The sequence below is a fragment of the Myodes glareolus genome, chromosome 24 (genome assembly GCF_982192425.1).
Source record: "Myodes glareolus chromosome 24, mMyoGla1.1, whole genome shotgun sequence".
Lineage (NCBI taxonomy): Eukaryota > Metazoa > Chordata > Mammalia > Rodentia > Cricetidae > Myodes > Myodes glareolus.
The window spans coordinates 22,328,448-22,342,714 of NC_142049.1; the positions used below are offsets into that span (position 1 = coordinate 22,328,448).

A 14,267-nucleotide genomic window follows, 5' to 3' on the forward strand; every position below is an offset into this window, starting at 1 on the left:
AGGAAACCGCCTCCTCGCTGCGCGCTGGAGACCGTCCCCAGGTGTTAGTCTTTGTGTCGGGAAAACTTTGAGAGGAAGCGAGGGTGCTGGACAAAGAGAGGAAGGCGGAGGCCGTTTGCCAGCCAGTCCCAGTGCCCCGAGTTAACCCGGGGCTCAGGCCAGTCTCCGGATCGCTTTCGGTAGCCCAAGCCCAGCCTGCCTAGGCCGGGAGTGGCAGATTCTCTGAGCCCTTCTCGGGTGGGAGTTGCAAAGGCAGCTGGCTGGCCGCTGGAGTTAGTGGGAGGAGGCCAGGCAAGGCGCGGAGCAAAGCTGTCAAACTGCGCCGGGAACCCGGTGCGGGGCGTGGGGAGGGGAGGGGAGAAAAGGAGGAGGGAGGGGAGAGGGGAGGGGCGGGCAGGAGCAGGGAGAGCGATCGAGAGAGAGAGAGAGAGAGAGAGAGAGAGAGAGAGAGAGAGAGAGGCTCGCCGCGCCTGAGCAACCCCTGTCTGTCGCTGTCGCCTCGGCCGCCACCGGCCCAGACTCGCCCAGAGCGCAGGGTGTGTGCCCCGCTGCGCGTGGAGCGCGGAGGCTCCTCCAGCCCCAGCTCCTCGCCCCGGCCCGCGCGCGCGGGTCCCGGAGGGCGCCGACCCCACCATGCAGCTGCAGTTCCGGAGCTGGATGCTGGCCGCGCTCACGCTGCTTGTGGTCTTCCTCATCTTCGCAGACATCTCGGAGATCGAAGAAGAAATCGGGTAAATAGCCACCCCGGGCCCGTGCCGCGAGCTCCGGCGGGATCTCTTCCTCCCCTCCCCTCCCCAGGCTCCACTCTCCCCATCCGCTTTGTGTGCGCCGCGCCCCCCAGTCGCTCCGCTGGAGGGACGGTGCTGGCGGTTTGGGCTGGGGTTGGCAGTGTTAGGGGCCCGGGACGCTTTGGGGAGTGGATGATGGGGGCGCGGCTGCCGATGGGTGTCCCCGGGCGGGGTACACGGGCAGCTGTAGCCGCGCGGCGTGGAGAAAGCGGACTCGCCCACCCTGTTCCCTGTCCCCTGGTCCCTTCCTCTGGCGTGTGCGCTCGCGGTGTCGCCGGGGTCGAGGGAGGGCGCCGGGGAGTGTCTCGGGCGGGTAGAAGGACGGAGAGTGGAGGGAGGCAGGAGTTTCTTTGTCTCCGGCTCGGCCGCTTTCTCGCCTTGGCAAAGTGGGCAGGGGGCGCGCGGGGATTTCTGAGCTGGGGGAGGGGAATCCCCTGGCGGGAGCTGAGTGAGGTAGACTCTGCACCGACTCCGGAGTAGGGGAATATGCTCTACACACACAGGCACGCTCCCACGCCTCCCGCCAGCCAGCTCAGGAACCTGGCATGGGGGGGTTGGCACTGCTTAAGGTGTGGCGCGCGGGGCTGGAGACCTGGGCTCTCTGCTGGCTTTGAATGTTCAGCCAACCCTGCGACGCCCCATGCGACCCTGGGTTGCTGTGCGCTCACAGTGGGCGCCGAGAGATGGAGACCTTGCCGGAAAGTCTCCATTGCCGGCCGGTGGGCTCCAGGATCCCCAGGAGCGCACGATCTCAGCTTGTCCCCATCTCTTCATGGGTGGGCGGGACCACAACCTCGAGCTGCTCCTGGTCCAGGACTTGTTGGAATGAGCTCTCTGAAGGAGCCCGTCACACCATCAGGGTGCCCCCTAGGTTGAGGCTGGCGCCTGGCCGTTCAGACTTCTGCACGCGGAGCCCGACCCCTGTCCGGAGCCTCCAAAGCGTGGTGGACGTGTAAGAAGTAGGGCTCTGAGGTGGCCTTCAGGAAAAGGGTGAGGTCTCAGATAGGATGGCAGACAGTGGGCGAATCCGATCCTCTGTGGTATTTGCGAGGAACCAAACGTACGGGCGTCCCATGCTGCGTGCGCCCCTCCTTTGTCCAACTTCATTATCCACACGAACAGAGGATGCGCCGTGCTGTCAGGCCCCTCCAAAACAGAGAGCGACCAGAATCCAAGATGCTGAAGCCCTGGGGACCCTATCCTGCAGGCAGGTGTCTCTTTCCGCTCTTTGCTTTCGCTCTGACACTATCCCTCTCTGTAACGCACAATACATCCTGTGGACTCCATTATGCTTCACGACCCCCTTTCGGCGCCATTCTTCTCATCCTCGGTTTCCCCTAGAACTCTGAAAACTTTCACCAGTGTTCAGTTAACCCACTATGTGCCGCCAGCGCCTAAGCACAGGCAGAAACAGGCTACTTTCCCATAGCTGTTCTGGTGTGTTGCCAGAGAACCACCGGTCGCAACAAAAGTTGGTGAAGTCACATTCTGGGATACTGGAAGATACCGTGATGCTAAGATGGACCTTCTGCACTTCCGGGTTTCTGCCTGGCCCAGACCACTGGGTGACCTTTGTCGAAGAGAAAAGGAAGGGCCCAGATGCCCACTAGTTCTGTTATAAGAACACGTGCTGCCTCTCCCATAAGCAAACACCCTTGCTCATCAATTTGCTAAACTTCTTACTGAGTATCTTCTATTTCGCCAGGGACTTTTAATTTTTAAAATGTAATGAGAAGATCAGTTACACATAGTGTCTCTCTTGCCTGTCAAAGGCATTTTGAAAGTTCCACTGTCCAGGGTCAGGTTTTTCCAGCATACCATTAGGAGTTTCCAGAGCGGCATTTACATTAAACAGTGTATACTGAAAACTTAGAGCTCGGTGCTGTGAGCACATCCTCTGTGATATGCTCCACCTGGGGATCCGACTTCTTTTTCTTTTGCCCCTTACCTAAAGAAAACTGCCACCTAGCCCACACTGACGTCTGCTGTAGCACCTTCCGTGCTGACTCTGGTGTTTGGGCTGACTGACATTTAGCTTGGTCAGTCATCACCGACTTTCTCCTAGTTTGATGTAGTCACCTTGGGCCACGTGATTGGCATCAATAGACCAGTTCCACTTGCAGACAGTCCCATCCATGTTTAACCTGGGGGGAGGAGGCTTATTGCATTGGCCATGCATGGTGAAGGAAAGAATAATGTGGGCAGGGAGGATGGGAATCCCACTTGTTAAAACCTCACTCCTTAGCTGACTCCTAGAACAATCACTGACTCCTAGAACCATCTTGGATGTGAATAGGAAGGTGTAGGTAAATGACCCATCACAGAAACTAGGGAGGGTTGTCAAGAGGACTCTCCCATGTCCTGTGCTTTTCAGGATAGCCTGGGATTCTACTCAGGACCACAGTGTTCTTGTATCAGCCCTTGTTACCTCTGCTAGAAAGAATAACCAATTACCCGCCAGAGAGAACCATGGTCCTGGAGTGCTGGGGATGCTGATTCTGGAAGGCAGCAGACAATGGGAGCCTGAGATCCAGTGATCAGGCAAGCAAGACAGAGAATCACTTTAGGGATGGGTTTCCCAAGAATTAAGGAATGGACAGTGAAAGAAGTAAGCAAATCTCTCTCTCTCTCTCTCTCTCTCTCTCTCTCTCTCTCTCTCTCTCTGTGTGTGTGTGTGTGTGTGTGTGTGTCTGTCTGTCTCTCTCTCTCTCTCTTTTACACACACACACACACACACACACACACACACACACGCATTCACGCATGACCTGGAGACCCATTTTTCCGAAGTCTCTCGATGCTTTCTTAGAAAATGAGATTGTAGGTTTGTGGCGTCTGTGGTTCTGACCCGCCCCCTGTATTACAGATGCTCTGACCAGGGGTAAAGCTCTCTTTCAGAGGTTTCATCTGAGAGACATCTCTTCTTTCTGAGTGATTTTCTTCCAAGTTCCATTCTTGACACTCTTGTTCTCATTCAGCTGGGACTGCACCAGGCAGGAAACCATGTACAAAGGCAAATTCTCTGCTAAGCACCCAAGGAGGCCTGCCTGAGAGCAAAGATCACGTTTAAGTTCTGAGTCAGCAATTGAATGGGACTTTGGTGAAGCAGCCACATACCTACCCCAGGAGCACCTCCTGAGCTGGCCCATGTTGGATCAGGCATGTTCAGCATTTAGATATTGTGACATGACATCATTATTTGCAAAGTCCACAGTATGCTATCTTGTTACCAAAAGAAATGACAAAAAAAAAAAAACCTTACAACATTTTAAATAAGTTTACAGTTTGCGCTGGACTACGTTCATAGCTCCTTTGGGCTGCACCACTGATACTCAGGTAAACTGAGTCATCCTGGTCTTGAGTGTGACGCCTCCGAAGGAGTGTGGCTCATGGTTGCTGTGTCAAGCACATTGCCTTCACAACTGGCCCACAGAAGTCATTCAAGAAGTATGGATTTTCCCAGTCTGGCACAGGTAGGCACACAACATCCTTGGGCAAGGTGGCTCTCGGAGATCCTCAGGCCACAAAGGGCTTCTCCCATCGAAACAGCTCCCGGGGTTATGAGGTAGGCTTAGTTTGATGTACTATCAAATATCTAAGCCATACGGTGGTGGTTTCCATGGAAGGCAGCCTCATACAGGTCTCCACCTTTGCTGTCCAATGCGCTAGTCACCAGATGAGCCATTATAATCCTAGGAACACTACAGAACTCTGTTGAAAAGATAAATGAGTAGCTGGTGACCCTAACAATCCCAGTTGTGGCACCGAGGGGGATGGTAATGATGGTTAGCATGAACTGAGTGCTTACGAGCTGAGAGCTATTCTTGGCTGTCCAAGACATTAACATATTCTATCCCTGTGGTACTCCAATGGCAAGCAGCCAGTGGCACCAAGAACTTCTGTTCATTGAGGTCCGTGTACCAGGCCAACGCTGACTACCTGGGAGCATCGGTTCACTGACCCGTCACTCCACCCATCTCCAGCGGGGACTGTTGCTACCCCTAGTTTATCCAGAAGGAAACTGAAGCTGTGAGTTAATTTGCTAGTAATGAAACACTTAGTACTTGACCCTAGGTCATAGGCCAGAGGTCAGGCAGACTGTGGGCTAAATCTTCTGCCGGAGGTAGCGCTCTCATTCTCTTGCGAGCTAGACTCCAGTGGCACCTGAATCAGACTTTCCTGATTGTATCCAGGCACCCAGAGCAGGGGTGATAGTGAAGATATTTAGCAAACAATCTGTCTCGAGAATGGATGTGTTAGAATGGCTATCTGAGTGGTCAGAATGGATGCCATCTAGTGCATCATGCCAGGGTCCTAGGACCATATTAAATGTCAAATCATGTCTAGAAAAGTAACAGAGGAGGAGGAGATAGCTCTGCTCATCAATGAGACCCGGTCTGTGAGCAGGCAGTGACTCCTGCCATCCAGGAACCACAAGGTGAAATACACTTCTCAGAGGAGGGGTCTGGGTGGATGCAGAAGAACATGGCCTTGGGCAGCTGCATCCTCCACTCTGTGAGAAGAGTCTGTGTTTATTCAAGGTGGCCCTTTTCATTGGGGGAGGCATTCATTTTTTTTTCCCTCCTCCACCCTAGTATAGTTCACCCAAGCATAAACACAATTAAAAGATAAAATAGAAGAGAAAGACGTTCTGGTTTTAACTCCCTTGCTCTGAGTCCTTGATGCCAACTGTTCCAGCATCGAATCTGAATTGTAAATAGAGATCCGTCTTGGAAACCAACTCAGTGCACAAGGCCTCTTTCCCCTTGTAGTGCAGAGTTGCTAGGTTTTAAAAACTGTTTAGGTTTCACAATCTGGGGATGGTGAAAAGCGAAAAATTATAACTACTCGACACAAAGAGTGGGATTCTAGAGAGCGTCTCACTTTTTTAAGGAGAGAATGCACAGAAGTGGATGCCACCTGGTCACGGCCTCTCGTTCATCCTTCCAGGGTTTTACCTGTTCCGTTCTGGATTGCTTACAAGCTTCTGCACTGTTCCATGATTGCCCGTTTCGATCCCTTTGCACACGCCCATCCTCCTTTCAGGGACTTCTGATTCGCGCTAGCCTTCCTGCTCTCCCTGCCCCCTTCCCATGCCCCTTTTCCTCACTGCTCTGGCATCACGTTCCCAGCCCCACCTTCCTCGGTTGCTCATCCTGTGTGCACCTTGACCGTCCATCCCATCATTCAAGTGCCCTATGAAGACAGAGTTCACGATTATGTTTTATTGAGCCTATGTCCGAGCTCCTCCTGAGAAGTATATGGTCCAGGAATACCTGACCTTTTGACATTGCCACATGACATTGCCATCTACAAGTTCACCCTCAAGAGCCCACTTGACCGAGTTACTAAAACAAATCACTTTTTTTTTAAAGTCATAATGGTTTAAGTTAGTGTGTTAGTTTGTAACGAGCTGCATTCATAGGTATCCTGGGGTGCTTGTGGCCCAGGACTCCAAGCTGGAAATAATGAAACCCATGCAGTACCTTTTAATGAACAAACAAACCTAGGTTTAAGGTTTAGCAAAGTCAGGTCCTAGTCTCTCTGGCTCTAAAGATCCCCACTGTTCAACTAACAGTTGAACACCCCCACTTCATGAGAAAGTCGTGGCATGTCTACCATGTGCAGCATGAAGGGTACAGCCCGGGAAGGACACTGAAAGTGACATCTCTGAGACACGGCCCACATAGAAATGCAAAGTCCCCTCACCCTTATGTGTACCATCTCCCAATGTTCTTTATGGATACTTAAAAGTAGTGCATTTATTTTTAAAACGCTGTCCAACTAGGGGATCATGATGACCCGTCAAGGCTGGGGATGCTGCACAGATCTAGATAAGCTCAGGAGGATCAGATCTCACATCTGCCCAGAGCAAAACTGAGTTAGACAGGCAGATGGCAGATAGCAAGAACTCCACGGCCCACTGAGCCCATGGCTGTGGCTCTCTCCTTCTGGGGGGAGGGGGGTGATGGAGACAAGTCCCTCCCTAGAGGTCTGCCAGGGTGACATCCCCGGTGGCTGCCTTCTTGCCAGTCTGGGTCTCGCCTGCTATCTCTGCTGTGTTAGTCTCATCCTTAAGGGTTGAGATTAGTCACTCTCTTAGGTGGCAGCTGGGCTGGTTTTAAATTCTCCCCAGTTGTCCACAATTCATCACCCAGCCAGGAGGCTGTCCGGTGTCCTGACGGGACCTGTTTGTCCCTGAATTTGCTTGTCTTCAGCTGTCACCTACTGCACAGTAGCAAGGAGGAGATAGCTTCGGTGGAGGAGAGCAGAGAGCGCGGCTGCACTGCACACAGGCAGCTCTGTTCCTCCTGATACACTGGCAAGCACTTGGGGGAGCTGATTTGTTTCCCTGGAAAATCCTGCATCACGCCTCGCTTGCTGTGTGAGTTGTAAATCTGCATTGCAAGAGGGAGACTCTCCACTCTGTCAAGGGGATTTCCCTGCCGCCAGCGCCGCCACCCCAACCCCCACCCCAAACTTCAGGGATGCAGTTTCTGCTCCTGTAGCTTCTTAATCCATAGCTTAGCGGTCCAGATGATACCCCTGACCAGTGGTCCCCCAGATGCTGATGTGCAGAAAGGATAAAGGATGCAAAAGGAAAAAATAAAAAAGAAAGAAAAGGTGCAATGTTTCCAGAACAGTTAGGCAGTGTTCAGTTCCCAGCTGCCATTGCTTCAGAGCCTCTATGCCCTGAGATGCTGCTCTCCTTTTCTTGTGGCTACTAAGATGACCACACTTAGAAGAAAGTCCTGGGAAATGACCCAATAATCCTCTTCTTTGACCAAACGAGTTGGGAACCAGTGTCTGCAAACCCCAGTTTGTTTTTTTGTTTTGTTTTGTTTTGTTTTGTTTTGTTTTGTTTTGTTTTTAATGCTATGAGCTTTTAAAATCTTACTTTCTGGGGTCTGGTTCCTAACGGTTCATGGTGGGAACCACACCGGAAGACACAACCCACCTCTACACACAGTTTGGTTTTGTTTTCTCCAGAGGGAAGGTGCCAATAGACAGCAACGACTAAGTCATTTTGTGGGTGCTGGATATCTAAGCCTCACGGCCATCTGATAAGGTCGATGTCATTCTCATCCCCATTGCACAGGTGAGAAAACCAAGGCACAGAGCCATCAAATAATTCATCCAGAGTCACACAGCTAGTAAAGTGCAGAAGTGAGATCTGAACCCCATCCCCAACCCCACGCGAAAGTGATGCATTGAGTGGCATCCATTAATGAAATGGGCATGCACTTCTCTCCAAAGGAGTAGTCACCAAAACAGCAAGACTTGTGTGAGAGAGGACTATGCAGACACACCAAGGCTAGGGAAGGTTTCAGGGTTGGGTTGCTGGAGCCCAGGACATAATGGGCCATGACAGCTGGAAAGATCTATACGGAATTGGGGGCGGGCAGCTTCGAAAACACCATTGCCTTTGCCTCCCCTCCAGCAGCCTTCTGCCCCCAAGCTGCTCCCATCAGAATGACTGTGGAAGATGTTTGTTAGGGAAGCAGCGGGAGGAGGCTGGGGGGGGGGGGCTGACTCACTGAGGGAAGGAGAAGCAAGGCCTGGAGGAATTTTCTTCCAGAGAAGAAAGGATGGGCTCACATTGCCAATTGCCCCAGGCCAGGAAAGCCTGGTAAGGAAAGAAGGAAAGACACAGGGCTTCAGCAAGGAGGTGGCTCATTCTAGGGTGCCCCATTTCCAGGGCCTGACCCCCCCCCCGCCCCCAGAGCTCACTTTAATAACCTCACTAAGTACTCCAGTTGTGCTGTTTGACCATCTGGAGATAAGTACTGAAGGCTCAGAGAGGTCCTGGGACTTTGTGACCACACAGCAAGTTCAAGAGGCGCTGCATTCACCCGGCCCTGGCCTCCGTCCACTGCTCCTAGCTACTTTTTGGTACTGAAGATGTTTAGATTGCCCTTCTAGTCTTGCCCTGGACCTCCTCTACTCTGTTCCATTGTCTGTGCCACACTGCAGGTTTGTAAAAAGATACTGGAAACTTCTGAGTCTGTAGGAGAGACTCACAGATGGTCTGTAGTCTAGCAGCATGGTGACATCACTGCCAGACATGGGGTCTGGCAGTTCAGCCAAGGCTGAGGAAAGGGCAGACGCTCCTGGACTCTCTGCCCACTAAGACCTGAGTGTTTGCTGTTGGGTTTCCTAATCTCTAGTTTCTAGGCTAAGCGTGTTGGGCTCACTCAGGAGAGCGATACCTCGGGCAACTCACGCCTTCGTTCACATTATTGCCAGGACAGTTTAAATAATAGAGGTGAAGTGAAGGCATAGGGTGTCTGGAGAGAGGGAGCTTGCCTGGGCCGGTGGCTTTGGCTTGCTGTTTTGTAGGTCACGAAGGCTCCCAGAGCGGCATCCTAGGGCTTGACTTCCAGTGAACTATGGAAGGTGCCCAAGCTAATGTCCTAAAAAAAAAATGTTCATTTCTGAGAAGCGAAGAGACAGGTGAAAGGAACCGTGGTGCTATTCGCTGTGTCTGGGCATGCTTGCAGAAGGCCACAAAAAGATTCTGGGCAGAATGGAAACAGTCATGGCTCACAGGCCTTCCCACCACCTACCCAGGCTGCCAACCGTGGCTCTGACCCCATAGAGCGAGGACTTGGGTCTTCCTATGAATCTCTTCCTGATGCTACCCAGAGCCTTACTTCTGCACTACCTTCTTGCTGGAGCTGTGCTTGCTGCCCCTGAGGCAGGACACCAGGCTCCACCTTAGTACCAACAAGGAGCTATTACTGGGTGGTGGAAATGTGCTGGCTTCTGGAGAAACACTTACTACCCATGGGCCCTCAAGGAAATGACCCCCTTTTCTGAACCTCAGTTTCCTCAACCACGGTCTCCTTGTGATTATGCAGACTACAAACAGTAGGGTACAAAATGCTGCAGCCACTAAGGAAAGCAAATAGAACAGTCTCTTCCCCCAAACCCTAATACAGACTCCATGCCATCCAGTCTAGCAATCTCACTAAAGGGTATGCATAAAACAAAACAGCGGGGCTGGAGAGATGGCTCAGGGGTTGAGAGCACTGGCTGCTCTTCCAGAGGACCCAGGTTCAAGTACCAGCACCCACCTGGCAGCTTACAACCATCTCTAACTCCAATTCTAGAGAATTCGATTCCCTACACAGACATCTATGCAAACAAAACACTCATGCACATAAAAGGAAAATAAATGAAATCACCCAAAACTTTATAAAAATTGAAAGCCAAGACTCAAACAGATAGGTATGCAAAATACCACTGTTCACAGAGGTGTCGGTCACAATAGGCAAAAGGTGAGAGCAGCTCGTATCCATTGGCAGATGAATGGACGCTCAGAATGTGTTTCACATACAATGAAATACTATTCAGTCTTAAAAATGAAGGAACTTCTAACAATGCTCCATTCTGCGCAGATGACCCTTGATGCCATTAAACTAAGCGAAATTACTGCCGTCACTAAAAGACAGACGGTGCCTGATTCCTCATACAGGAGCCTCCTAGAACAGCCAGATTCTCCATAGGATGGGGGTTGTCACCGTTGGCGGGGGTGGGGGGAGTCAAGTTTCTATTTTGCAAGATGAAAAGAGTTCTATAGAGGGATGGTGGCGAAGACTGCACAGCAATCAGAAATGTACTAAACGCCACTGCACAGAACACTCAAACAAGTTCAGAATAGTATATGTTGCACGTGTTTTACTACAATTTTTGAAAACACACACACACACGTGAGAGAATGCCTGGCAGGTGCTCAGGCATGTTGGTTTATTTTAAGAGCATGGTATGGTTTTAACAAAGCAACATCAATTAGGGTACTATTTCATTTAGAAGGTAATACGATGCCAAGAAGCATGGGAGGGAGGCAATCATGCCAGAGAGCGAGGGAGTGGCAGAAACAGGGAATTAGAAAGCTCACACCATCGCTATAGCATGAGTGTGTTTGGCTAGACTTGCTGAACGTGGCCCAAATCCCTAACCCTTGGGATTTAGGACTATGGCAAGTACAGGCTCATGCTTCTCTGTGTGGCCACTGTGTAAATACTTGCTGGCTTGCCTGCCTGTCTAAATTCAGTGGAGGGGGTCCCTGGGGTCCCATAAACACTCAAGTTCATGGAAGGCACAGTGCAGTGGTGGAAATGAGTGAGGCCAAAGCTACTCAGACCCCTCCCAATGCCTTGTACAGCTTCCTTCTCTCCCTTGCTCAGTCTTCTGCAGGGGGAGATGTCTTGAAACTGTCCCCGACTTGACTCAAGATTGAACTCGACAAGAGCCTAAAACTTTGGATTTTCTGATTTGGCAACCACAAGACTAGGAAAATTGGGGTCCTGTGGTCCCTTTCTTGTCAGGCTCACACCATACAGTACCTGCAAGAAAATGGGACTATGTAGTTGATATGGCTTCTGGGAGGTATGAGGTCCGTAAAATGGCCCTCGAACCAGAAAGAACATCCTCAAAGGCTTGTCCAAACCAGAGAACTTGCATCTTGGACAAGTTCCAGGAGATCCTGCCACTGCTAGGCCCTCTGAGGAATTGAGAGACACTAGGCTAGGGTCTTTTCACTCAAAGTGGGGTCCTTAGACCATCAACTCTGGACATCACCTAGAGGTCTGGAAGACATGCCGAACCTCAGGCCTGCTTAGTCTGTATCTGCCATGTACTAAGGCCCCAGGCAATGTGCACACACACACACACACACACACACACACACTAGTGGCAATATAATTACAAACCATAAAAATGATGTTTTGCTCAACCCCAAGCTGCACATGCCAAAACATCTCCCTAAGGCTGGAATGGAGCTGAGAAATAACACGCCTTTCCTGAGTTTAGATAGCACTGTATGCAGTTGTCTGTAGGACCCAATATAGAAACATGGTGTTTGATCCTAGGAGCAATAGGCCATAGCATACAGTCATCAGACAGAAGGCTGCACCGCCCGTGTTTGCAAGAACACTTGTAGCGTTCACACACACACATCGCTTAATGATGCATTTCTGCAGCCATGTCCCGGTCACTAAAGGATACATCAGTGTAACTGCCCTCCCTGCCTTCTGTAGTGACCCGGTGCCTACTCACCAGGGAGAATTTGCCTATGTCTCTCTGCCCAAAACAGAGTTCCCCTAGAGTGACTCTCCAATGGATGTAAAAATGAAAGAAGTAACTCATCCCAGGCACAAGTGAGATCCCCATGTGTATATGAAGAGCTCTTTATGTAGACTACACATTTATTATAAAAACACTGCAGGAGGTACTGGGGAGATGGCTCAGCGGGCAAACTGCTTATCAGCCAAGCCCAAGGACCTGAGTTTGAATCCCCAGGACCCATGTAAAGCTAGGTGCAGTAGCACACATCTCTAATCCCAATTCTGCTACAGCAACTTGGGAGGCAGAGATAAGAGAATCTTCAGAATCTGGAAGGCCAGGGGTGTGCATTGGCAAACAGCAGAAAGACCAGCTCAAATAAGACCGAAAGTGAAGACCAATGCCCAAGGTTGTCCTCCGACCTCCATGGCTGTGCTATAGTGCACACACACACACACACACACCCTGTAAGAGCAATCTGACTGGTAACTGAAACCGAGTACAGTAATTGCTTTATAAAGCCAGAAGAGGGACCTTAAATTTTTCAGTCTAGCTGGCTACATTCCTCAGCCATGAGGTAAAGCCGGGAGGAATCGTCACCAAAGGTTGACCTGACTCAGGAGTCTAAAGAGGCTCCGGTGTGTCTAGGCACAGCCTTGACCTAGGCCCGTGGTACCAGATGGTAATTTCTGGAGAAGCTGGACAGCAAAGTCGTCCTCAGCTTCCCTGAGCCCTCTAGTGAGTTGGTTGGCTGTGATCACTCAGATGGCAAATGGCCTGGCTTCACAGTTGGCACACGCCATAGTGGTTCCTCCAGCGGTCTGGGGCTTCCTCGGCAGATCTGGTGGCCTGCCCAGCCTGTGGTCTAATTCCAAACACCACTGTCATGAACAGAGAGGGGAGGCCTCTAGGGGTGATGGAGGCTAAGCATAGGGGAGACTTTTAAAACCCATCTGCTCTTCCTGATAAAGAGAGCCCCTGAGCAGGATGGCAGCCAAGAATTTAATTGTATTTATTCTTGCTATTACCTTCTATTTAGGGCGAGGGATATTGGTATTCTATTTATGGTAGTGATATAAAGATGTCTTTTGTGATAAATTCATTTAAGTTTTTAAGTGAGTCAATTTAAAGGCAAGTGTTGAGTCAATAAAGTTGAGTTAGCAAAATACAGGAGAATAGACCCAGAAAATGTTATGGTTGATGTAGGATGCACTAGTCTGATTTCTTCCCTGTTCCATTAAGCACCCCAAAGGCAGCAAAGCCAAAACAACTCTTTGAGGCACTTCTATACAGAGTGAGTTAATTCCCCAGAAAGATCCCTGGCTACAGAAATGATCCACTCACTGTACTTGAGGAAGTACCCAGGAAACAATCATGCAGGTGATTTAAATAGTGGTGTGTGGGGGGGGGGGTGTGCTTATTGGCACACTCATGCAACCTCCAAGCACCATCACCTTCCAGGCAGTACCATCTGGATAAGCGGAAGGTCAGGATGAGTTAGGTTCGAGAAGACCTTCCTCTCTCTGCATCACTACCAGGCCAACGCCGGCTGCCATTCTTTAGGAATGCCCTGCCTCTCTTGGGTTCCACTTCATATCTATTGTGTGGTAGTTTTCATGGCTGCTACTCAGGAGCTCACCAAGAGACAGGACCATTTCAGATCTGTGCTGTGGTGACCTTCCAGGTCCTGATCCATCCAGTGCCTACTAGAGAATGCCCAGAAACGAAGAGGGAAGGCAGAGAAAGAAAGGGAAGGGAGCTAATTCCCCGAGGAAGGCCCAGAAAGACCCTGTCTAATACATTCTGGGATCCTTTAAATACCTCTTTGTGCTACCAGTGAAGAGGAAACCTGCGAGGTATTACATGGTGCTCTTCTGCCATCTGATATGAAAGTCACCATTACTTTTTGAACGTGAGATGCCCCCAACACGCTCTGTCTCAGCTGGTGGCACTATTTGGGGAGGTACCAGAAACCTTAGGAGGTACAGTCTACCTGGAAAAAGCAGGTCACCGGGGACATGCCTTTGACGGGTCTACCCGGCGTCCAGTCCCTTCCTCACTATCTGCTTCCTGTCCACCCTGAAGAGAAGAGGCTCTTCACTATGTTAGCACTGCCATGAGATTCTGCATAAGCACCTGTGCCAAGCTGTTGACAGAACCCTCTGAGAGAGTGAGCAAAATAAATCTTTCCTTCTTTGTTTGTTAGATATTTTGTTCACAACACAACAAAGCTAACTCATACATACGTTGACTTCTGTCTTATTAACATATTAAACCTACTCACTCCCAGTTTTGCAAAGAAAGATCAGCCCACGGTTGAAGTTAGTATTCCTAACTGGCTGCTTCATGGTTCCACACGACTGTCATATAGAGAAACCAGAAGATTGGAGGGATGTGGCCAGAATTGGGAAT

General features: G+C 50.6%; 1 protein-coding gene across 1 annotated transcript in view; it reads left to right on the forward strand.

The window, feature by feature from the left end:
* Positions 1-469: 469 nt before the first annotated feature.
* St8sia2 (ST8 alpha-N-acetyl-neuraminide alpha-2,8-sialyltransferase 2) overlaps positions 470-14,267 on the forward strand; it is a 74,288-nt gene continuing 60,490 nt past the window's right edge. Inside the window, exon 1 of the mRNA XM_087901302.1 lies at positions 470-731. Coding sequence (XP_087757428.1) covers positions 634-731 — 98 coding nt within the window. The 5' untranslated portion in view covers positions 470-633. The remainder of the gene's footprint in view (positions 732-14,267) is intronic.